Source organism: Microcaecilia unicolor, chromosome 2, assembly GCF_901765095.1.
Source record: "Microcaecilia unicolor chromosome 2, aMicUni1.1, whole genome shotgun sequence".
Taxonomy (NCBI): Eukaryota; Metazoa; Chordata; class Amphibia; order Gymnophiona; family Siphonopidae; genus Microcaecilia; species Microcaecilia unicolor.
In genome coordinates, this window is record NC_044032.1 from 129308200 (window position 1) to 129335180 (window position 26981).

General features: G+C 43.0%; 1 protein-coding gene across 1 annotated transcript; it reads right to left on the reverse strand.

Annotated features, from left to right (window-relative positions):
* Window positions 1-444: 444 nt before the first annotated feature.
* On the reverse strand, window positions 445-16817 carry CARTPT (CART prepropeptide). The gene is made up of 3 exons (XM_030192304.1): window positions 16563-16817; window positions 13448-13531; window positions 445-803 (listed from the first exon to the last, which is right to left on the reverse strand). Exons 1-3 carry the CDS (start codon window positions 16710-16712, stop codon window positions 696-698), a joined length of 342 nt encoding a protein of 113 aa, XP_030048164.1. The 5' UTR covers window positions 16713-16817; the 3' UTR covers window positions 445-695.
* Between the last annotated feature and the right edge of the window lie 10164 nt (window positions 16818-26981).

The following is a 26981-nucleotide window of genomic DNA, read 5'->3' on the forward strand; positions in this document are numbered from 1 at the left end:
CATAAAATCTGTTTTACTGTTTTGAGATCTTGCCAGGTATTTGTGACCTGGATTGGCTACTGTTGGAAATAGGATGCTGGGCTTGATGGACCTTCGGTCTGTCCCAGTATGGCAACACTTAGGTTCTTATATTCTTATATATATAATCAAAGTTTTCACATGTATAGTAATGGCTATAATTTATCATTGTTTCTGGGGAAGAATAACTTTAAAAGATTTTACCCAAGTAAACATTTATTATGTTTATGGATTATGTTTATATTGTAATCTGCCTTCAGCTCTATTGGGTTAGGTAGAATATAGTAGATTCAATTAAATTTGTTTAAAAAATTGATCATAACCACTAGTTCATGTCAACCACAGCAACTTAGATCAATGATGACAATTTGCACATACAGGCCCTCACATGATCTGTAGCAAAATCATTGCCTTCCCACTGCTCCCTCCATTTTACAATTTTATTAAAGATATTTGACATAAAAAATACAGTTCTCAAGAGCATGTTAAACATCTTTCCACATCAGCATACATTTTGCAACAGAACTTAAAAGCATATCAGAACAAAAAAAGACATTGCACATGTTTGGATGCTGTAGAGATAGTAATGCATAAGGAACAGACATTTTCACGTGTTTTGCTCTGTGATAAACCAGGGGGAGTCTTGGTCCTTGCTCTTTTCCGTGTGTTCTTGTATTTTATAGACATTTCAAAAGATAAGTATTGCATGAGGTCCTCCTGGGGCAGTCACAGAGCTTCCCGATCCGGGGTCCTTTCCTTACAGCACACTGATCTCCCGCCTCGCACTGCCAATAGCAAAAAGGAGTTCAGGAAAACAGAGCAATGCACTTCATCGTAAACACTCATCTTTACAATAAATAGAAGCATCAAAACAACTCGCGCTGTTATACACCTGAGATCATTACCTAGTTACTGAATCTTATTCATAGACTTTTTCTTCCATTGAGAAACACCTTCCGCTTACTGAATTTACCAACAATATATCTGCAAAACAACATTTTGACAAGGTTCCTACAGATCTGATGGACTGATGACTACAGAATCTTGTTGCAGATTGCAGGGCCAAATTTGCAAAATTGTCAATGACTCAGTTCCAAATGGGGGGTGGGGGGCATTTTGGCCAGTCCTGGTTTAGAATGCACAGCTCAGAGCAGTGTGATATTTGTAATCCCTGATTCTACACAGTGAAGTCAGTATTCCAGGTCCCATAATGCATCAGGATAGGATTGTTAGAAATCAAGGACTGACCTGAAATCTCCCTCATGATACTCCCTCAAGTACTCCTGATTTACATCTCGCACGTTGCTAGGTAAATCGGCCCGTGCAGGGGACTTCTCCATCTCACACAGTCATGCAGTCTTCTCCACTCACCCCTACTGATTTAGACCCTTCACTAGGGCCAGGGGAATGGGCATGGAAGCATTATCCAGCTGATGTGTTCTGATTGACATGCACTTACTGGATAATGCAGAGTTAAAGCAGGAGTACTTAGTGCCTCCTAAATTGGAGGTGGAAAGTGTTCCTGCATTACGTTTTTGCAAGTCCTGCTCGCTAATGAAAAATTTTATGCAGCACCTGCAAAAAAAATAAAATAAAACAAAAAGCCCTAAATACTGCTCCATTAAGGGGCTCTTTTACTAAGCCATGCTAAAAATTGGCCGGCGCTGCTGTCAGTGCGTGGGTTTCCTGCATGCTGTGGCCACTTTTAGCACAGCAGTAAAATGTCTGTGTTTGGGTTTTTATATGGCCATGTGCTAATTTCCCCATTAGTGTGTGGCCATTACTGTCAGGAGACCATACTGCCACCTATTTAAGATATGACAAGGGCTCCCGCGCTACTCCCCCACTAATCGGATAGCGTATGGCAATGTGGCTGCACTATCCAATTAGCACAGGCATGCCTACTCTCAACCTCCGACATGCTTCCCGTGGCAAAAAACACAAAAGATTTTTTTACCGTGGGAGTAGCGCACACTGATGGCCAAACTACCACGGGATGTGCCGAGGCATCCTGAGGTAGTGCCCTTTTCCCATGCAGTAGGCCCATGTTAGGCCTACTGTGCCTTAGTAAAAAGGTCCATACATCTGGGCATCATGCATAGGAAACTCTATGTTAAAATGTGTTAAGCCCGGATATTAATGCGTTTTAGTAAAAGGACATAAGATGGTCATCAATGAAAAAAACACTTTTATTTCTGGTACTTGTAAACATATATAAAGTCCGACACGGCATCGTGTTTCAGCATGGAGTGCCTGCCTCAGGGGGTCATTAGGTATAGACGTATCCAAGATAGTATTGAGGTGTAACACTTATAGGGTCGCTACAGCGATTGTAAAAATGGTCTTTAAAAAGACCTTAACGGTAGTGATGCGCCAGTAGCAAACTTCAGTATAAACAAGTTTACAAGTATCAGAAATAAAAGTGTTTTTTTCATTGATGACCATCTTGTGTCCTTGGTTCATCTCAAGCCTTCTCCACCTACCTACTGTCATTTGATGAATACGCTCAACGTGGGATTCCTTTCGGGGTTTTTTTTTTTTTGCTTCCTTTTAGTAAAAAGATCCATAGTCTACAATCACACAATGCTCCCCAATTCTCTGACTCTACCAGCATAAAGGAACTGCTACTCTGAACAAGGCTGAAAAAAGATCTAGACTCCAATAGTTAGCATGGCCAGCTTAACCATTGAAGCAGGTGAGGCTCTGGCCCAGGGTGCCGGCAATTAAGGGCTCCAAAATCCTAGCCTCTGACCTCACCTGGTCTACAGGTTAAGCCTTTTCTTCCCCCTCCTCTCCCCCCCTAGGGTCCAGTCTCTCCCCTTCTCTCTTCCCCATCCCCACAGGTCTGGCACTGATCCCTCACCTCTCTCACTGCCCTGTGGTCCTGTAAAGTTTGTTGGTTGTCGGTTGCCGGTGGAAACAACAGCATGACAAGCTGCCTTTGGCCAGCCCCTGCATCTTCCCTCTGCTATGTCCCACCCACAGGAAACTGCATCAGAGGAGGCAACAGATAGCAGAGGGAAGACCCAGGAGGTAGCCACAGGCAGCCTGCCATGTTGTTGTTGCTGCTGGTGACCGACAAACTTCATAGGATCACAGGGCAGTGAGAAAGGTGGGGAGGGTGATAGAGGAAGGGAATGCTGGACCCATGGGGAGAGTGAAAGAGGAAGGGGAAAGAGAGACTGGTCCTGGGGTGGAAGTGATGCGATGGGGGGGGGTCACCAAATCAAGTTGGCTCAGGGCACCACTGTCCCTTGAGCCTGCCCTGATAGTTAGGTGCACTTATCCAAGGCAGGAGCAGCTACTAGCCAGATAAATTCAGCTCACCAGGGCTAGCCACTTGTTTTCAGCTGCATTATCTGGATAACGCCGCTGAGAATTATTACCGACCACCCTAGCGCTATCCAGAGAGTGCAGTTGTGGTCTGAGGGCAGAGCCAAAACAAAGCCAGATATGGGTACTGCTGATAGTCAATGCCTGTAAGTGGATAAGTACCCAGGTAAATTCAGACATCAACATAGTTCCGGTGGACAGCTTATACTTGGATATTCAATGCCAGCATTCAGGTACCAGTCAGCACTGAATATCCAGGCATAAGTTTAAATGTCATGGTCAGCGTTGTAAAGCAACACTGACCATGACGTTTAAATATCAGGGAGATGAACTTTTCCAGACATTGCTCAGACAAGCACAGAGCAAGGCCAGTAATGCTTCCACAGCTGCTGACATGAATAATGTTGCCTAGCCTACCAGAACCTCTAAAAAAAACCCTTCTGCTATTATCCCAGGAAATCCTACTGATGCAGAAGTTGTTTGTACTCACTGTAATTTAACCCGACACACTCTGATGAATTATACAGTATATACAACAAGTCTTTAAGTTGAATGACCTACCTGAGACAAGATTTCATTGTTTAGTTTTTATTTATGAAATATTTACGTTTCTTATCAACTGGGGCTGAGTACCAATAGCTTTTCTGTTTTGTATGTATGTTATCTCCGGATTTCTTTTATCCCATTGCATCAACCTGATCTGTAAACTTGAAATCTCATCGATGCACTGAGAAGAAACCAGGACTGACCAGATGATAGGGAGCCAGCTGATATCTACTACTGAAAAAGATGTGAGCTAAATCTAAATAAATAAATAAATAAACAAACCCATTTCCAAGTGAAGTCTTGGAGAGGGGGAGAATTTTCAAAAATGCTTTAGCTGGGTAAAGAAGCCAGCTGAAAATTGCTGACCCTTTCCCTGGGTAAATATATGTGTGGGGGTCAGCTACATGTTTTGTATCTACTGACAAAGCAGGAGCAAGTCTCTGTGGGTACTTTTTGCCCTGGCAATTTGAAAATGAGAAAATAAGCACTTAGTTTTCCTTTGAAATTGGTGCAAGATCCAGGGATAAATATGTCCACAAACTTCACAACTGCACAGTATGATTTTGAAGATTTCCCCCACAGTGTTCATGGTTAGATGCCTTTTGCGCTCAATATTATAGAAGAAAAAAGATGTTAAAATACCTGTTATACTAACAGAAGCAAAACTATGGGTTAGATATGAATCAGAAACTTGAGATAAAATAGAAGTAGCATTGTACACTTCTACTAAAGCACTCAACTTGTAGGAAATTTCTGTCAAGATAATGTATTGTCAGTACCTTACCTCTGTGCAACTGCTCTTATGTTTTGCCAGGGTCTCCCCCAGTTGTTGGAGATAGTGTGGAACTAAGGGCACCATGAGTCATATTTGGTCACAATGGGCAAAGGCTGGGCACATTGGAAGACTTTCAATGTAGAATACAAGTGCTTTGGGGGCACAATATCTCTTGGGATCCTGGTATTTTCTTGCTTAACAGATCAGTCCCTGCTTTTACTAGGCCACAGAACTTCTAAGGTCAGCAGTGTTTAATTGCAGGCAGGATTACTTAAGCTCAAAACTGGAAATGTGCTGAACCTCCTTCCTTTCAGACTTGGAAGTCTCAGTTGTGTTATATTTATGTTATGGGAAAGCTATGAGCAATTGCTAAATGGGAAAGACTCTGAGGCTCACTTGCTACTTTATGTTCTTGGATGACTGTGTTTAGTTTCCTTAGTGTAAGCTATTTGAACCTTTGGTGCTAAATGTGGGCCTTCCTCCTGAAGGACAACTACGCGGAGGGGCATAATCGAACGGGGACGACTATCTCTAAGGGCGCCCATCTCTAAGGACGTCCCGGCGAAGGGGCGGGGAAAGAGCTATTATCGAAACAAGATGGGCATCCATCTTTCGTTTCGATAATACAGTCGGGAACGCCCAAATCTTAACATTTAGGTCGACCTTAGAGATGGTCTTCCTTAGAGATGGTAATCCCCGGTTTTTGGCGATAATGGAAACCGAGGACGCCCATCTCAAAAATGACCAAATCCAAGCCATTTGGTCATGGGAGGAGCCAGCATTCGTAGTGCACTGGTCCCCCTAACATGCCAGGACCAGGGGCGTATCTGGCCTCCGGCGGTAGGGGGGGCCAGAGCCAGAGGGAGGGGGCACATTTTACCCCCCCGCCGCCACCGACCCCCCCCCCCCCCGCCATTACCGGACCCCCCCACCGCCACCAACGACTCTCTCCACCCCCCTCCCGCCACCAGCCCTCCCCCACTGCCGTTTCTTACTTTTGCGTCCGCTTCCTCCTGCGCCTTTAAAAATATTTCTTCAGCTGGCGGGGGACCCCAACCCCCGCCAGCCAACCCGAGGTGACAACTTGCAAGTTCTTCCTCCGCCGTGGCCAACATGCTGGAGTTGAGCGACTGAATCCAGTTCAGAGTCTGACGTCGCAGCACGTTGTCGTCAGACTCCGAACTGGATTCAGACGCTTTCAACTCCAGCATGTTGGCCACGGCGGAGGAAGAATTTGCAAGTTGTCACCTCAGGTTGGCTGGTGGGGGTTGGGGTCCCCCGCCAGCTGAAGAAATATTTTTAAAGGCGCAGGAGGAAGCGGACGCAAAAGTAAGAAATGGCAGCGGGGGAGGGCTGGCGGTGGGAGGGGGGCCAGGGCGAAATCTGTGGGGGCCCAGGCCCCTGTGGCCCCACGCAGATACGCCCCTGGCCAGGACACCAACCAGGCACCCTAGGGGGCACTGCAGTGGACTTCACAAATTGCTCCCAGGTGCATAGCTTCCTTATCTTGTGTGCTGAGCCCCCCAACCACTCCCAAAAACTCACTCCCCACAACTGTACACCACTACCATAGCCCTAAGGGGTGAAGGGGGTACCTACATGTGGGTACAGTGGGTTTCGGGTGGTTTTTGAAGGGCTCACATTTACCAGCACAAGTGTAACAGGTAGGGGGGATGGGCCTGGGTCCGCCTGCCTGAAGTGCACTGCACCCACTAAAACTGCTCCAGGGACCTGCATACTGCTGTCATGGAGCTGGGTATGAGATTTGAGGCTGGCATAAAGGCTGGAAAAAAATGTTTAAAAAAGTTTTTTTAGGGTGGGAGGGGGTTGGTAACCACTGGGGGAGTAAGGGGAGGTCATCCCCGATTCCCTCCGATGGTCATCTGGTCAGTTTGGGCACCTTTTTGAGGCTTGGTCGTGAAAAAAATGGACCAAGTAAAGTCGACCAAATGCTTGTCAGGAATGCCCTTCTTTTTTCCATTATCAGCTGAGGACGCCCATCTCTTAAGCACGCCCCAGTCCTGGGTTCGCTATGCCTCCGACATGCCCCGTGAACTTTGGTCGTCCCTGCGACAGACTGCAGTTGAGGATGCCCAAAATCAGCTTTCGATTATGTCGATTTGGGCGACCCTGAGAGAAGGACGCCTATCTCCCAATTTGTGTCGAAAGATGGGCACCCTTCTCTTTCGAAAATGCCCCTGATAGTAACATAGTAAAATGTCAGCAGATTAAGACCTGTACAGTCTCTCCAGTCTACCCAACAAGGTGGCCAGAATTGTATCTGGCACTCTGGTTACACTTCTTCATGATTAAGCACTGGCATCATAAACAGGGAAATTGGCAACTTGCTACCTTGCCAACTCATACAGGCAGTTATATGATGCAATCTTGGAACACAATATTGTTGCTTTCAACCCTAAGAGTGCCTTCCCCTCCCCCACCACAAACTGGCACAAATTATTCTCTAATATCAGCTTTATGATTCTACCCCCTCCTCCCCAAGAGATATGGAGCACATGCAATAAGAGCATATGCTTGAAAAGAAGTATGATATACACATACTTAATCTCCATCTCTCCTTGCCAATTTTGGGGCACAGACTGTAGAGGTCTGCCCAGCCCTGGTCCTTTCTAACTACTGCAGTTGCCACTTGGGGATGTGGTGAGTTCTTCTCCCACTATGCTGGTATGGAGTTTCCTTGTAATTGGGGTGTGATAATTTGTTGGGGTTTTTTTTAATAGTTTAAAGCATAACAAGACTGGAATGTGAGGTTGTACTTAGCCTCTACTCCTTCATTTATTGTTAAGTTGCAATTCTGAAGTTTTGGATAGGGAAAGCTTATACCTGTGTGTTGAAATGGTTGTATATGTGTTGTTTCTTTGCTGGTTTGTAATATACAGTATTTCTATTTGTTAAATAAAAATATATATTTTGAAAACATTGTTTTGTTTTACAAAATAGTAGAATACAGCTCTATTTCACATTCATTTAAATGTAGTAAAATTCATTATGCCACTCTTGTATAATCATTCTGATTAAATAAACAATTACTGTAAGATTGATTTCACAGCTAAGTTGGTCAACCAGTCTTTCTTAAACAGATTTAATGGTTCAAAACTAAAATGCTGCCATGTCAACCCCAATCAATATTTTCCCAAACAAAGACTCAGAGCAAGCCAGTCATTCAATTTGGCCAACTTTGAGTCAGATATGTGCAGTGGCATTTTAGAAAGGATGTCCAACTCATATGGGCATCTAAGCCAATATGTCATAAATGGACTCCATCTCAGATGCATTTTAAAACAGAATACAGCCTGTTCTAAAACACATATTAAATGGATATCCATGTGCTAGAAATTTTCAGCATGAAAACCCATTTTACAAACTGAAATGTCCAAATTATGACTGGGGAAAACAAGGGACAAGGACATCTGTGTGGCAGTATAGGAATGTCCATCTTAGACTACACAGTCATTCAGACAGAGCAGAGGGGTAGCCTAATGGTTAGCGTAGTGGGTTACACATCAGGGGACCAGGGTTCAAATCTCACTTAAGATGTTTTTGATTTTTGTTTTAAATTGAGATCCCTCCATAAACAGAAAAATAGCTACAATAACTGAATGTACACTACTGCAATAGCCTTCAGCCTTGCAGGTGTCTTACCATGTGTATTTTTTCTATCACTGGAGGGCTCACAATTTCTTTTTTTTTTAAAGGGCTGTAGTGGGATTTGCACCTGAGTCCCTTGGCTAACTGCACTAACCCCTTAGACTACTTCTCAGATCTGTGTGCTATGCTCTTAAGAATGTCCATAGTAGCTGAAGCTGACAAAAAACCTGATTTCCCTTGCTGGTTTCACATTGGAGGGAGAGGGAGGGGCTAGCAACCACTGGAGGATTAAGGGAGCCCATAGTTTATAGCGGAAGGCATATAATGTCAGCTGAGCAGAGCTGTGTAGTATCTTAGGTTGTTTAGGATTGGCTAGAAATGTAAGGATGGATAAGGTTAAAGAATTGTAGGTGATAGGATGGGGCATGGAAGTTGCAGGGGAGGGGTTTATGGAGGTGCATTGTTTTGTGTATGTTTTTGGCGAGCAAAGGGTATTCTGTGGAGGGTGATGGCTGAGAAGGAAAGTATGTGAAGAGCTTAGTTTTATCCCACCCATCCTGCCCTGGATATGATTTGCTTTAAGGTTTTTTGAGTATTGTGGGTGGTGGAGTAGGTTGGTTGCAGCTCAGTTTGTGGCATTTTGGGGTGATTAAAACAAATGCATTGGGGTTTATAAATTTTTGCAATGTCTGAATGTAACAGTTGTGCTTGTATGCGGCACTGCCACAAGTAGTTGGGGACACCGCTGACCTCTTGGGGGGGGGGGGGGTGGGATTGGGAATGATAATGTAATTTTAGGATGGAGATAGTTCGGCACCGACTAGCTTCATGTGGGATGTTTGTATTGTATTCGGAAGTTATTTACTGATGTTATATTTTGAAGTACAACTGTTTTGTATTCATTTTGAGACATTTGGGATGAATAAAGCTGCGGCCCATTTATTTGCCACAATTAGAATTCTTGTTATTGTATTTTTTATATATTTGTGAGTATGTGTAGAACACAGTGGTAATGCGCTTGCTGACATTATGAGGTGTCATGCCTTAATCCCTCCAGTGGACAGCTGGTCAATCAGAGCACCTTTCTGTAACCTGGATGTGCCAAGTATCAGGTCTAAATAACAACGTCCATCTTTTTAGACATTGATGTCCCTTCTTCTTCTGGATCATAGTAACACAGTAGCATAGTAGATGACAGCAGATAAAGACCTGTACAATCCATCCAGTCTACCCAACAAGATAACTCATAGCATAAGGTATAATGTGATCTTGATTTGTCCTTGCCATTTTCAGGGCACAGACCATAGAAGTCTGCCCGGCACTGGCCATGTTCTCCAACTACTGCAGCTGTCATCAAAGTCTGTCTAGACCTGATCAGGGCACAGACCATAGAAGTCTGCCCAGCAGTGGCTTTGCTTCCAAATTACTGGAGTCACCACCTAATCACTGCTAAGTTTGTTTAGTTCCCTTCTTCCATGCAGAATTCCTTTGTGTTTATACCATGCATTTTTGAATTGTGTTACCATTTTCATCTCCACCACCTCCCACAGGAGGGCATTCCAGGTATCTACCACCCTCTCTGTGATAAAGTACTTCCTGACATAATTCCTGAATTGGCCCCTCTGCAACCTAAATTCATGTCCTCTAATTCTACCACCTTCTTGTCTCCATATTCCGTGCGCGTGCTTATGCGGAGTCTTTCCTGCAGAGGAGCGGTCTTAAACCATGCATATAAGCGAATCTTGCACTAATCAGTGGTGCGCTAAACTGAAGTTTGTCCCTATAGAAATTGATGGCGCCAAAAACGGGACCGAAGTACGGCATGCAGTTAAACAGAGCATGCGCTTATCCGACGTGCACTTAAATGGAGTGCACTGTAATTCAATACAATACAACTTTAATTTGTCATTTACCTTTCCCAAGGGCAAGGAAAAGGACTTTGGAGCCATCCTGGGCAACACATTGAAATCCTTGGCTCAGTGTGCAACAACAGTCATAGTAACAGTGACAGCAGATAAAGACCTGAATGATCCATGCAGTCTGCCCAACAGTCACATTTGTTATCAATTCATTATTAAATCAACGATGAATATAATATTATATACTCGATCATGGTCTTTCTTTGGTGTTTCTGGGACACAGATTGTAGAAGTACACCCAGCTCTGTCCTTATGTTCCAACTACTGGAGCTGCCGTTAAAGCCCACTTCAGCCTATCCTAATCCATCTTGTCATTTGAGAGACACAGACCATAAAAGTCTGCCCAGCACTGTCCTCATGTTCCAAATTAGTGGAGTTTGTTGAAGTCCTCTCCAGCCCATCCTAAACTGGATTGCCATATGCAACACCCAGGCCTTACAAGCCTGCCCAGCAGCAGCCTTAATTTTTTACAGCCAGAGTCGCCGTCTAAGCACCACTTGACATACAAACACATGTGCAATTATTTAAGTTTTGTTTTTTATACCACTCATTTTCTAATTAGAGATCCTCTGTGTTCATCCCATGCCTTTTTGAATTCTGTCATTGTTTTTTTCTCCACCTCCTCTCTCGGGAGGGTATTCCAGGCATCAACTACCATCTCATGAAAAAGAATTTCCTGACAATTTCCAGTCAAAAAAAGAATGTTATGAATTATTCATGAGGAAACAGAGAATAGATTGAGAAGATCATAAGGCAGGTCTTGACAATTTTATTTTGAGCTAGATGATAGCCCAAAAACGTAGGAGCCAGTGGCTTTCTTGGCCTCCCTGTTTTCCCCACTGAGACTGAAGAGTAGGAAGGGAGACAAGCAAACTTTTAGGGTTCCCTGCTAAGATCTACTGCAGTTCCTGTAGGCAAGGGTAAAACGTTTTGTCAAGCAGTCCACTTTTTGACTGCTGCTGAGTTGCTTGCAGTCCACAATTAATATTAACTAAGACTAAGCAGGCCAGTAGGCTTGCAAATATGATAGGCTGCTTACTACTAAAGATTGCCTGTCTTCTTTTTCCCTGTAAATGACTGCCAGGCAAAGGAGTTCAGAAGGCTCTACCACAATCACCATAACCAACCCCTGCTCTCTCCTCTCCACTCTTCTTCCCCATCTCTCTTGCAGGGGTCTAACACCATCACCGTTTCCTGCTTTCTCTCCTTGTCTTGCTGCCCCCAAGCCTGGGCACTGTGCCACTGCAGAAGCAATTCCCCGTGTCTCTTTGCCCTGCAGTGGTCACTTCCAAGTCAGCCGCTCCTGCTCGGCAGGAATGAGGTAGGACTGGGCCCAGGGGACATCCTGTCATGTCTCCAGTCTCTCCCTCGATCCCAATCTAGTTTCCACCATTCTTTCTCCTTCAATGTATCATCTTCATCCCCAAACCCAAAAAAGTTCATGGTCACTGAACCATTATGCAAAGTTACCATAAGCTTCAATTTCTCTGCTGCCATCTTGAAATCCATTACTATGTTTGACCCCCATCACTTCCACTAGAAAGCTGCTGCATAGATTCACCTCTTTCCCAGAGGAAGTCATTTGCAAGAGGTAACAAGGAGCATCAGTCCGAGATGCAGGATTTTCCTTTTCCTTTTCTTAACTAGTATATGATTTTTTTATTCATTAATTACACAAAAACCTCTTTTTAACATTCTTGGAGGGAATTATATATTGTCATTGCCTAATAGTCAGCTATTATATATTCTTTATAAGCTGATTAGTGGTTTAGTGACCATGTTATTAAAATGTATTTGAGCAATGATTAATGTAAAATTTTATATACCATTAACTACAGTTCCAGAAGTAATATATATGTAGCTTTATTTTTATTCATAACTGAAAGCCCTAGTGGAGATTCACTGGCCAATCAGAGGTTGATCTATCAGAATTAGTAGATGGTAATATCCTAAAGCACTCTAGCAGTTACTTGCTAACCAACAAAAGCCTGAGGCCTTAGTCTGGATTGGATTTAATTACTCATCTTTCCAAATGTGAGTTAAATTTAGGCATAGTAGATTCCAGAGGGATACATTCTAAGGACTAGAGTTACTAAAGTGAACAACCATGTTTTCACACACTAATACCTTTTAATGTGTGTCATTAGTAAATAGGTGCTATTTTATAAAATCATGCCTCCAGTAAATAACACGTTAATTGATATTAGTGCACAGAACCAAAATAGCACCTTTTAGTATATCTGGCCCTTAATTTGTACCCTAGATAATATATTTGGAAGTAATTTGTGGAGTAATGTGGAGGAGTGGCCTAGTGGTTAGAGCACCAATCTTTCAATCCAGAAGAGGCCGGTTCAAATCCCACTACTGCTCCTTGTGATCTTGGACAAGTCACTTAACCCTCCACTGCCTCAGGTACAAACTTAGATTATGAGCCCTCCTGGGACAAAGAAATATCCAGAGTACATGAATGTAACTTACCTTGAGCTACTACTGAAAAAGGTGTGCACAAAAATCTAAAATTTGCAAGAGGTCACAAGGAGCATTAGTTCCAGATGCAGGATTTTAACACTGGTTGCCCTGGTTCTCATCCTGCTATGCTTATTAATTTTCTCTTTACTTTTTAAACAAAATTATAGCAGTATAATTAATACATGTGATGGTTTTCCATTTAATTTAGGGTTTATTCTCACTGTCCACTTCTGAGGAAAGGGATTTCCAAAACTTTGCCACTTTTGATCTAGAGACGACCCTTTCCATTCTTGATTAGTATAAATAACATCCTTATTTAATGAATAACATTTGCTTAGTCCAAAGATAATGGCAGAAACATATAATTGCATATCAGTCCTTGATAAAAAGGGAACACCGATGCTATTGATGACTTGTAACATTCAACAGCCAAGAGAAAGGAAGCACAATTATGGCAGGATACACTTCTGAAGCAGTAGCACATCTTAAAAAAAAATTAAGAAAATATACAACCCTGGAGCAATCCTTTCTGGAATTCTAGGTCATATTGGTCAGACCATAGTCCTAACTTGTACAACAGAATAAAGCTAGCATTTTATTTTCAAAAGTTTAGAATGCCTGCCAAGTGTATAGTCTTTATTATTTCACTTAACTAAAATATTTTATTATTAGATTTTTCAGCATTTTTACAGCACTTTAAAATTACATTACAATGTGAATAAACAACCTATTGTGAAGAAGATTTGGCAAGATACTGCAAACAAACTTAAAAACTCACCATGGGAACCTGCCCGTACTTTTTCTCATAGCTCGGAATCCTTTTACTTTTCAGCTTTTCCAGCACTTCCTGCAGTGCCTCAAGCTGCAAAACATAAGTGCAGGATAATCACAATACCTGAAGAATGAAAACCGATTCCCTCTGGACACCAGTCAATAAAAATAGAATAAAATAAAAAAAATAGAAAAGAAAATAAGATGATACCTTTTTTATTGGACTAACAACACATTTTTTGATTAACTTCGAAGGTAGCCCTTCTTCGTCAGATCAGAAATAAGCAAATTTTGATAAGTAACCATATATAAGTGAAACATCAAAGTATTTCAGTGATGGTCTGAAAGGATGAGGGAGGGGTGGGCTAGGTGAGAACAGAGAGGGCTGAGAGGATGGGGGACAGGGAGATATGCATGGTGATCAGAGGGTGACAAAGCAGTGAAATTTCATGGTTTATAATGGGCTAGAAAACCCAGATCTTTGTTAAGTCCTGTCTGGTGGGTGTAAAAATATTTAATCATTAAATGAAAGAACACATATTTCACCCCACAATGTGGACAAAACAATAAACTAGACAGCTACATAGAAAGTTTCAGGTACAGGGTAAAATCACAAGTTTCCAGCAAACAAAAGAAAGTCCTGTACAACCTTACTCCACCAGAAAGAGCAGTCATAAGCAACCTGCAAAACAACCAACACATGATCTCAAATCCGCAGACAAAGGGGGCTCAGTGGTGATTATAGACACACAAAAATACATCGAAGAAGGGCACAGACAGCTCTCAGACAAAACATACTACAGGAAACTAGTTGAAGACCCCACACAGGACTATACGAAACAACTGAAAGACCTTATCAGAATATTTCATAAACAAGTACAGCCACATCTGAAGAAACTCATACCAAACCAGCCCTCTGTGGGCACATTCTACATGCTACCCAAAATCCACAAACCTGGAAACCCTGGCAGACCAATCATATCGGGTATTGGCACACTCATGGAGGAAATATCTGGACTTATAGAGGGGATTCTGAAACCTCTTGTGCACAAGACAAACAGCTTCATTCAAAACACCACAGACTTTCTGAATAACTTCAAAAATATGAAGCAATTACCAACGGGTACCCTTCTGGTCACGATGGATGTAGAATCACTATACAGCAACATTCCCCATGCGGATGGCATAGCTGCATGTGAGAAGCTCCTAAAAACATCCACACTGGACCATCAATACTCACCAGAAACTATTACAAAGTTAATCAAATTTATTCTAACTCACAACTATTTCCGCTTTAACAATGATATCTACCTACAAATCATGGGCACTGCGATGGGCACCAGGGCAGCATCCCAATATGCTAACCTCTTTATGGTTGAACTGGAAGAGACATTTCTGAATACATATCAGACCACACCCCTAAAATACTACCGGTATATTGATGACATTTTTATGATTTGGACCGAGGGGGAAGAAACTCTAAAACAATTTTACAGTTCTTTCAATACATACCATCCTACAATCAGATTCAAAATTGACTACTCCCCAGAAAAAGTCAATTTTTTGGACACCACAGTTTCAATCAGCAATGGCTACATACAAACATCCATATATAGGAAACCCACAGACAAATGCAGCTACCTCCACAACTCCAGCTTCCACCCTTCACATACAAAAAAATCCATTATCCACAGCCAAGCCACAAGATACCACCGTATCTGCTCTGACCCAGGGGACAGAGATAGGCACCTCAAAATCCTGACTGCATCCTTCGAACAGAAAGGATACAACCCCAAAATAATCTCCAAGAATATTGCCTCCTCCCTCAAAACATCCAGGGGAATTCTGCTACAATACAAGGAAAAGAAAGCCACGGACAGAATCCCCCTTATAGTGACATACAACCCAGAGCTGGAAAAACTGAGGAAAATCATAAGAGATCTGCAGCCACTACTCCAGGATGATGAATTACTGAAAGAGATATTCCCATCCTCACCAGTGCTGGCCTTCCGACAGCCACCCAATTTAAAACACAAGCTAGTGAGAGGCAAGCTCTCAACAGAGACCCAAAAAGAAGAGAATGGCACACATCCTTGCAATATATCCAGCTGCAAACTATGCCAAAACATTTCACAAGACCCCACAGTCATTCACAAAGGAAAAAATATTCAACATAAAGGAATCCTTCACATGCTCATCTTCCAATGTAGTATATGTCATCCATTGTAAAAAATGTGACCAAAGGGTGCTATGTTGGAGAAACAAGCCAGATGCTGAAGAAAAGATTTAATTTACATAGACATCATATGAAAAATGCCAGTGCCAATGAAGATGTTACCTCTGTGGGACAGCACTTTACAAAACCAGAACACTGTACTAATGATTTTATAGTGAGAATACTTAAAGGAAACTTTAAAACAATACAGGAACACAAGACCTTTGAAGTCAAAATGATTAAATATTTTGACACCCACCAGACAGGAGTTAACAAAGATCTGGTTTTTTTTAGCCCATTATAAACCATGAAATTTCACTGCTTTGTCACCCTCTGATCACCATGCATATCTCCCTGTCCCTAATCCTCTCAGCCCTTTCTGTTTCTCACCTAGCCCACCCCTCCCTCATCCTTTCACTGAAATACTTTGATCTTTCACTTATATATGCTGTTACTTATCAAAATTTGCTTATTTCTGATCTGACGAAGAAGGGCTACCTTCCAACATTAATAAAAAAAAAAAATGTATTAAGTTAGTCCAATAAAAATGTATCATCTTATTTTCTTTTCTATGATTTATTTTATTATTTTTCTATTTGACTGGCTTTAGAAGTGGACTAACACGGCTACCACATCTCTCTACTCTGGACACCAGGAAATCAAACTGGGCATTTAGCAGACTCTCCCACAGTGAGGGCAAGGATAGCTTATAAAACTAAGACTACCCATTCAACCAGTTTGGTATACTCAGAAACTGTGGCACAAGCTAATTATCAGGTTTGTTTTTCATTCGTCTTTTAAAACTTATTGTGAATTGCTGGTACAATTTCAACATGGAAAGTAGCTACAAAGTTCTGTGCTAAACAGGATAGATAGAAGACAAAAACTCACGCAAAAGAGAACATACCAGTTCTTTCTCCCGAGACGTGCTCTCCACGGTAGTGTAGAAGTCTAGGGATCGGGGCTCTAACTCCCCAGTTTCCTGGCAGCTCGCCCCAAGCAGTAATAACAGGAAGGCGGAACAGCAGGTGACTACGCACACTCGGGAGCTCTCCATAGTGCTGAAACTCTGCGGAGTTTTGTCAAGACATACCTGGGCTCCTTTATATAGTGTCCGAAAAAGGGTGGCGGAGCCCACGTCAGAACCCAGTACTGTGTGACGTGAGATCGAGGATTCTGGCCTTATCAGAGACACTCCAGAATGAGGTGGGAAGGTGACAAAAAGAGGAAAAGGGACCCCCCCCCCCCCCCCCCCCCCCGAGAAGAGAAAGGAGAAGGAAATGAAGCACACCCAAATGAGAGGGCGAGAGATTAGACTTCGGGAGAGGAGGAGAAGGAATGAGATACTTATTGCACAGAAGGCTATGGGAGAGAATTAAACGTCCAGGGAAGAGAGGAGGGAGGAACGAGACAACTTCCAATAAGAGGAAAAGAAGGGAACAGACACCTAGGAAAGGACGGGGAGAGGGGAGGAAATGACACATTCAAGGGATGAGGGGATGAGAAGTGATGAGACACCTCCTGCAAAGAAGATGAGTTGGAAAGAAAAGACCCTAAAAGAAGAGACCCGAGACCGCTCTTGGAATAAGGAGAATAATGAATGATCCATCCCCTCTGTAAGATAGAGAGAAGGCATAAAATAGTTTTGGAGGCGAGGAGGAGGAATGAAACAGTACAAGACAGAGGAGCTAGGATACATTTCTGGGAAGGGGAAAGAAGACTGGATGAGGCACTCCTAGGAGAGTCGACGACAGAACCTCAGCCTTTCCCAGTGCCAAAGTCTGGAAAACAAAAGTGGAAAGCAATCTTTGTTGGTGGACTTGCCAGTGACTAGGCAGGAGGAAGTATGTAGTGTGATTATAGCTTGTACACTGTGTATGACTGTGTATAGGAGTATGTAGTGCATTATCCCTTGTGTAATATATAGTGTTCATCATATGGTTGGGTTGTACACAATCTGCAGTGTATATAGTGTGTAATGTCTTACAAGATGCACTTGGACATTGCCAGCAATATCTGTACGAAAAGGAGTTATGCCTGTCCTGATTCCTCAGCGCTAGATAGGATCCCGAGCACCGATTGTGGCAAAATGTTTGAAATAAATGTTAAAGTATACGTGTATGGAGATATCACGTTTTTCTTTCTTTTCTAACTAGTAAAATCCTTGTCATCTGCTTGGTCGCATGCGCTATTCCTACTGTGTGTTTTTAATTTTAAGATTTCTTAATAAGTAAAGGGGAGCAATTTAAGATTAGGAGTTCTGGAAGGGGCTCTGCGCTGGCTGCTTCATCTTTAGAAATCAAACGTAAAATATGAAGGGAAACAGATCCATCATACCAAAATAAGAGGGGTGATGAGCCGGAGTATTTTTAATTAATTGTTTGTGGTGTCAGATACTACTGTCTAAAAAATACCGACTTCAGTGTAATGTAGAGGACGTGAAACACACTAAGAGGCTGCTCTAGGTGCTACCTCACTAATACAGCTTAAAAAGGCACAGCGGCTGGAGGAGTAGCCTAATGGTTAGTACAGTGGCTTTGATCCTGGAGACCCGGGTTCAATTCCTGTTGCAGCTCCTTATGACCTTGGGCAAGTCACTTAACCCTCCATTGCCACAGGTACAAACACAACCCCTTAGATTATGAGCTCTCTAGGGACAGAGAAAGTACCTGCATATAATGTGTAGGGTGTTAATACTGTGGGAGCTGCTTAGGTAACTGACAAACTCATGTGAGCCTAATCTGTGCACTAAAAAAATATTTCATTTGGGGGGGGGGGAGGGGCATGTCAGTGCCTGAAAATGGGCATTTTTAAACAGTTGGTGCATCCACATTAGCATGCAAACTGCTTAGCACAGGAATAGCCCATGGGTGCTTACAGCCTACAAAACAGTTGGTGAAAATGCTTATACTATTGTTTTTAAATGTTTTTAATGACCATGCACTAATTGCTACATTAGTGCATGGCCATTAATGCAAAAAGTAGAAAATTGGCCATTTTAAGGCTGTGGTAAGAACGGCCTTGGTGTACAGGAAAAACCCAGGTAAGGGCATGCTAAGGCCACCTTTTACCCAGTGGCGTAGCGAGGGTGGCTGCCACCCAGGGCAGTTTGCCGCTGCACACACCCCCTCGGCGCATCACCCAAGCCCCCCCCCCCGAGTGCATTCTTGCCTGCTTGTGCATGCCCCTGGGGGGTGTCGGTTCTACTGGTTCCCTGCTCCCTCTGCCCCAGAACAGGAAGTAACCTGTTCCGGGGCAGAGGGAGCAGGGAACAAGCGGAGCCGACACCCCCCCACCCCCCAGCGGCGTACACCCGGGGCGGACCACGCCCACCGCCCTTGCTAAGCCACTGCTTTTACCACAGCTTAGTAAAATGAACCCTAAATCTTCCTGTGAAAAGTGGAAGAATATACACACTACATCCAGGATTGAAGTAGTTAGTGATGGAGTGCTCTAAATACCAATGTACCTGTTTCTTGGATCTTGCCCTTTTGTGTCTTAGACCCAATTCTCCATTTTTTGTCCTGTTTTTACATTATTCCTTGCTTTACTTGTGCTTTGTATGAAATATTTTGGTTACTCTCTTTGAGAGAGTTTTAGTATTTTGTTTTGAAAATTTACATAAGTAAATCCTCCTGCTTTTATTTGTTGACCTTCCAGCTGTTCCTCCAGTGCCAACCTCAGTATTATGATGATAGCCATGCCCCTCCTCCTTCCCAGTATGCCTCTGGACACCACAAACATATTACGAAAACATTTTCAATAGAAATACTCAATATTAAGGGAAAATATACATATTTATCCTCATTACAAAAATAAGAGTGCAAGCTCAAAACATAATACCAGGAATATAAAACATATTTCTTTAAAGAGAGATTTTTATTCTTTCCAACCGAAGGGAGATTGGAAAGGGATGGAGAATGTCTGTCTGTCTGTCTGTTTTGGGTCAAAACAACTCCCCCAAATTTCATGGAATAGGACAAAATTTGGCATGAGGGGAAAACCAGACCAGGGGCTCCAGCGAAATGAGCCTGCCCCCACCCTGAAATATGGTACAAATTACTTCTGTGGGAAAAGGAGAATCAGCTGCTGTAGTGTTGAATCAAATAGAGTCAAATGTAGCAGAGAATAGGGCAAGACAGTCTAAAAGGTGTAATTTCACATTCTTCCAAACCACCAAACTTCCCTTAGTCCCCCCCCCCCCAAACTGTATCCATAGTCCAGAAACTATTCCTCCTCAATTGCCATACCACCCTGCAATCTGCCCCATACCTGGAATCTTCCCTTACAACTGCTCCACCACCTCACAGTCTACTCTATCCTGAAAACTACCCCTGTAATTGCCATAACACCTAACATACTGTCCCCAAAGCCGAGAAATATCCCCTGCAACTGCCATACTACCACCAAACTACCCCTGCAAACTGCCCCCTTAAAAAAATTCTCCACAACTACCCCATCATCCCACAAACTACCCCGTTATCAAAAGCTACCCTTCTCACAATTGACACAACACCCCATAAACTTCCCAACCCCCCCCAAACTATCCCCTGCAACTGCCTCACCATCTCACAAATTGCCCTGCCCCAAACATTAGTCCTCCACTATTACCCCTACATGCCCTGGGCAAGGGCAGATTAAGCCATTGGATAACATTGCACATACTTTGTGTTCACATTTTTAAGTGGGTCCTTTGAGAAGACCTCAGTACTCAGGTCAGCATTGCCAGCTGTCACTTTTATTTTTTCAAAAGTAGAATTTTACATTAATGGCCAGAGGGTTGAAGGATGGGTAATATGTCTGACTACACTTTTTCTTTTGGTTTAAAACCTCTATCTGCAATTGTCTAGCACTCCTGGCAAAATCTGCAATTGTCTAGCACTCCTGGCAAAATAGCTGGTATCCACCTACAGTGGAGAAAAGACAACTAGGGCTCCTTCAATCAATGCTTTACTTTCTAACATTCACTCTGCATAGATCAAGTATCTTAACAGCTAATACTATTTTGGTTGCAAGCTGTGGATACTTTAACCTCCATTGCTTTCTCTCTTCAGAATTCTGATTTAAAACCATAACTTTTCATTTCTCAGTTATTGCAATAATTTGTAATTGGGTCTTCCATAAAAGAGCATTTATTATCTCCAACTGATTCAATATAATGCAGGTTGATTGATTGTTGGTTGGTTGCACCTATGGATAGATTCCTCCCCTTACATTTTAATGATATATCTGTTTCCCTTCATTTTTCACACTTGATTTCTGAAGAGGAAGCAGCCAGCGCAGAGCCCCTTTCAGCGGTTTTAATCTTAAGTTGGTCCTCTTCTATAGCTGTCCAGCTCCATTGTTTCAAGAACTCCATTGGCTTCTTATGTCACACCAAACTGTACGAGTTTTACTTTTAGGGGGCCCTTCTACTAAGCAGCGGTAAGCCCACCACGGGCCAAGTGCCAATCGAGCTACTGCCAGCCCAATGCAGGTGCCAGAGGTAGTTTCACCCCATGTGTGGCATTTCTGGCACTAACAGAAATATTCCTCTCAGGCAGCGTCACGCACTACCCAGTTACTGCTGAATGGAGTCCTTACCACCATCTCAATGGGTTGCAGTAAAGTGCTCCCTCCTCCGCACAGCCAAGCAGTACGAGCAATCTTAACGCATGGCCATGTCTTTTTTTCAGCCTTTTTACCCACTGTGGTAAAAAGGGCCTCAGCACGTGAAAATGGCCCCTGCCACTAGCGCACGGCCCTATTTATCACACTTTAGTAAAAGGGCCCCTTGGCGCATATGTGGCAAATCTATAAAGGCTGCTATAAGTAAGATCCTAACATGCAGCATGCTAAGCCTTCCTCTGTGAACTCCCCCTTGCATCTCTACTCACTAGGGGGTGAATTTTGTATATGGCACTAAAAAAAAGTGCTAGTCTATAAGCTGCACAATTACGTGTGGTTTATACAATAATGCTTATGTTAGACTCATGTCTAACTTTAGGCATGATCATTTGCACTAACTAAAATGTGGTACAGATGTATGTGCCTAAATTGGGCATATATCCCCCATATTCTATTAACAATATGCATAAATGTAAAGAACATCCCTTGTTCTGCCCATGACTCTCCCATTTCTGCTATTTTTTTTTTACTCATGCCTAAATTTACATGCATAAGCTCCAATTAAATCTAATTAGTGCCAATAATTGCTTGTGAAAAAGCCAATCATTGCCACCTTTTTCTGTTCACTGTTCAAGTTGTGTGACAATAAACATTATTAGTTTATTGACTCTGCTGTCCTGGACTTAGAATCCTGGCTTGTGTTTTTGGGTGTATTCTAAAAACTGTGGGACTCCTGGAGTCTGGTCCCAGTGTCCTAGAAATCACCAGGGAATAACCTGAGAGTGGGAGACTAGCCCAGAGGACACGGGACCCGGTCAGTGGGAGGAGGTTGCTAGTATAGAGCATGTGCCCAGGTGCAGGCGACAGACCCTCCAAATGGCTGCAGGGTTAACCCCAGGCGGGTGCTAGGCATTTTGTGACAGTGGTATATATCATTCAATATAAAAAATGTGGAGAAGAGTGCTATATTGGAGAAACAAGTCAGCTGTGTGTCCTCTGCAAATAGTGTGTGCATGTTCACACTTTTAGCAAAGAAAGTGTACTCTTTCCAAAACAATACACACTATTTGCAAACAGCATATCCTCTTTGAAAATAGTGTACACTATTAACAATGTAAAAAAAAGTCATAAAATGCTATGTGGTTTCTGCTTGTTTTAACGACATGCAATGACATAGGATATGTCACTGATAGTTCCTTTTGTTGCAAATTTGATAATTCTACATTTGGAAGATTTTTAATAAAGGTGCCATGAAGAAATTAAACAAGGAAATGAAAAATTGACCCTTGGTAAACCCCACAAACCATTTGTCACAAAACACCTAGCACCCAATTGGGGTTAACCCTGTGGTCACCTGGAGGGTCTGTCCCCAGCACTGCCCAGGCTCGCCTGCACCCGTGCCCATGCTCTATACTAGCCAACCCTCCACAGCATTGGGTTTCTCTTGCCTCTAGGCGAGTCTCCCACTCTCAAGTTATTCCCTGGTGATTTCTAGGGCACTGAGGCCACACTCCCAGGGGTCCCACAGTTCCTGGAAAGCACTCACAGACACAAACCACAAACCACCAGGATTCTTAAGTCAGTCCAGAACAAACAGAGCTAATAAATGAATTGATTTATTTTCATGAAAAATTTGAACAGTGAACAATATGAAACAGATGGAAAAACAAGCAATACCAGGTAATTGAATAAGGTTTAATATTAAAACTATCTAAATACTTTGTTACTACCTGGGTAGCACCTGGGGAGTTTCAGGAAAATGACTGCTCACAGTTCTTGAACAGGGCCTCAGGGCAGAAATATGTCTCTCTCCACTTCCTATCTGAGACTGAAGAAACCCAGCAACTGCTAGCTGGATTTTGAACTCTAGGGCCAATCAAAGCCCAGAGCATTAACTTTTAAAACTATCTGGCCAATGGCACTGCAAGTTGCCTTTCCACAGGCTTAAGCTGCAAAAAGAAAACAGCTGGCCAAACAAGAGAAATACATATGTTATAAAATTATTAATACAATTCACAGGCTAGAAAACTCCTGTTTCGCCACACCATTGCACTAGGAGAAAAGGTAGAATAGATTAGACTGTGACCTGTTAGAAATGATTGGAACATCTCAACATAACCCAGCCAAGACCTAATTCAAAAATATGAAGTAAAGGATGTCATGGCCTACAATAAGAGACATCTTGTCCAAGTCCAATTTCAAAAGTACAATCATCTAGGAGTGCAGTTTTAACACTAAAATCTAGGTATAAAACCAAATTTACAGAGAAGCAAAAAGCACAATGTATCCAGGATAAAGTTACTACTACTACTACTTATCATTTCTAAAGCGCTACTAGATGTACGCAGCGCTGTACACTTGAACATGAAGAGACAGTCCCTGCTCGACAGAGCTTACAATCTAATTAGGACAGACAGAACAAACAAGAGATAAGGGAATATTAAAGTGAGGATGATAAATAAGGGTTATGAACAAAGTGAATAAGGGTTAGGAGTTAAAAACAGCATCAAAAAGGTGGGCTTTTAGCTTAGATTTGAAGACGGCCAGAGATGGAGCTTGACGTACCGGCTCAGGAAGTCTATTCCAGGCATATGGTGCAGCAAGATAAAAGGAACAGAGTCTGGAGTTAGCAGTGGAGGAGAAGGGTGCAGATAAGAGAGATTTACCCAGTGAACAAAGTTCCCGGGGAGGAATGTATGGAGCAGTGGCGTAGCCACAGGTGGGCCTGGGCCCACCCACTTAGGGCTCAGGCCCACCCAACAGTAGCACATGTTTAGCGGTAGCTGGTGGAGATCCTAATCTCTGTCAGCTGAAGACTTTCCCCTGATAGTAACAAAATTCTACTCTCCACAATACTGGCACCTGCGCATGCTCAGTTTTCAATGCATGCCCGCTGCAGACTGCCCAGGTAAAAGAAGCATTTTCCTGCCAGCTGAGATATTTTTTTGGTGGTGGTGGGAGAACATTTGGTGCCCACTCAAGTCTTATCTAGGCCCACCCAAAATCTGTTGTCTGGCTACACCCCTGGTAGGGAGATAAGAGTGGAGAGGTACTGAGGAGCTGCAGAGTGAATGCACTTATAGGTCAATAAGAGGAATTTGAACTGTATGCAGAAACGGATAGGAAGCCAGTGAAGTGACTTGAGGAGAGGGCTAATATGAGCCTAATGACACTGGCGGAATATTAGTTGTGCAGCAGAATTTTGAACAGATTAAAGAGGAGAGAGATGGCTACGTGGGAGACCTGTAAGAAGCAAGTTGCAATAGCCTAAGCGAGAGGTGATAAGAGTGTGGATGAGGGTTCTGGTAGTGTGCTCAGAAAGGAAAGGGCGAATTTTGCTGATATTATAGAGAAAGAAATGACAGGTTTTAGCAGTCTGCTGAATATGTGCAGAGAAGAAGAGGAAGGAGTCGAAGATGACCCCAAGGTTACGAGCTGATGAGACAGGAAGGATGAGAGTGTTATCCACAAAAATAGAGAATGGGGGAGGAAAAGAGGTTGATTTAGGGGGAAAGATGAGAAGCTCAGTCTTGGTCATGTTTAGTTTCAGATGGCGCTGAGACATCCAGGCAGCAATGTCAGACAGGCAGGCTGATACTTTAACCTGGATTCCTGCTGAGATTTCTGGTGTGGAGAGGTAGATCTGGGAGTCATCAGCGTAAAGATGATACTGAAAACCATGGGATGAGATCAGAGTACCAAGGGAAGAAGTATAGATGGAGAAAAGAAGAGGTCCCAGGACAGATTCCTGAGGTACACCAACTGACAGTGGGATAGGAGGATCCAGTATACGCTAAAGGTACGCTGGGAGAGATAAGAAAACCAGGAAAGAACAGAGCCCTGAAATCCAAGTGAGGACAGCGTATTAAGGAGTAGGCTGTGATCAACAGTGTCTAAAGCAGCAGATAGATTGAGAAGGATGAGTATAGAGTTGGCCATCATCATCAAGTATGCTGCCTTGCTCATGTGTATGCGTTTTTTTCATGCATTGCCTCATTTTCTCTCCTTCTTTTCTTTGTGGCACACTGGCAAGAAACCTGCTGTGTTATCCTTTCTGTCATTTCATCCAGTTTGTTCACAGCATATACTCCCTTTTATCTCGCTGTTGTTCCCAAGTACATTCATTTCAAGTTTTATAAAACCTTTCTTCTATATTCAGGCTTTGCAAGAATGGTCAACTGTCACATGCAATGGAAATACCCTCCAACTTAACTTCCTGTTCAGAGTACTCAACAGCAGCCTCTCCCAAAGGCTATGCCCTGAAATACAGGCATGCTACCAATATACCAATCAACTACCTTCACGGCCTCAATATCATGCATAAGTTGAAAATTGTAAAATGTAATCCAAATAGTACTCATGCAAAAAATGCTGTGAGAAGGAAGAGGCTGTCCTACCCTGGTTAGGCCCCTAGAGGGCGCTGTTCCCCTAAAATGTCCAGGGAGAAGGGCTGGGTGAGTCACTAAAGGGAGCCAGTAAGGGGTGTATAGCAGGAGGTCGCTAGGACTGAGGAGAGTCCTGGAGGAGGAAACAGGTGCAGCAGGTTATGGGCTGGGTCCTGTTTGGCCATTAACCACTTAATACCCCACCTGAGTTGTGAGGGAGGGAGGAGAGCTAGCAGCTAAAGAAGAGAGCTGGTAGCTGAAGCAGGAGGATCCCCATGAGAAGTACTGGCTGAGCCCTATGGCCTGGTGGTGAAAAGACTGGGTGTCTAGAACTGTGCGTTCCCAAGAAGGAAGCTGGCTGGGGTAAGAAGGCCCTAGAGTATCAAGTATAAGAACTGTGTGTTCAAAGAGGGACTGTGTGTCCAAGATGAAAAGACTGTGTGTCTAGAGCTGTGTGCTACAAGGAGGGACTGTGTGTCCAGGACTGAGTTAGTACTGAGCCCAAATGCCTGTGTGAGAGGGCTCAGGGGGAAGAAATCTGTTGGGTTTGAACTGTGCAAGAAGAAGTGTTTTAAGCTAAAAGATGTGTGCCCCAGAGGCGGGAATAAAGATTTGTATGAGAAATATCCTATTGGTGAGACCTGACTGTGTTTGCCTTTTGAGAAGCAGGTCACCCTGAGCAGAAAGAGGTAGTAGAATAATTTGGATAAAATCTGCATACTGTGAACCAGCTCACCCTGAGTGAAAGAGGGACCTGGGATCCTGAGGTGGGAGCTTCATCTTCACAATAGCCTCCTCATCTTCACAATGCTTATTATATATAGATATATATATATATAGATAGAGAGAGAGATTTCTCTATTCCATGTGCAAATGCAAAGTGAACATAGTGTTTTCAAGTACTTTGAATCTTAAAGGGTAATAGAATCAGATCCCACTTAACTTAAATGAAATCGGTCCATGGGGAATGTGTAATCCGACAATATCATGTTTCACCTCCTGGCTGTCTCAAGGACGGTTCCCCATATCAGAACAAAACAGTCTCTCGCTGATAAAATAAAGGCGACCGGTGACGAACAGGAGAGCGGTGGCTTGAACCATAGAGTGCCCCGCAGCTCCAACTGATCAATATACCAATGGCAATGCTATGGGTTTTATCAGTTGTTTGAAAAGAACAATTATTTCTGCAGCAGGAATGCTTCTCCAACAGCAGCTCTCCCTTCATTGCATTCTTGTACGTGCCTTTTAAAAGACACCATCAAAGATGAAATTATATTTACTGTTCCACCTGTGATTGCTTCTCTACCAAGCTTCAGTGCGGATCTTGGAAGCTT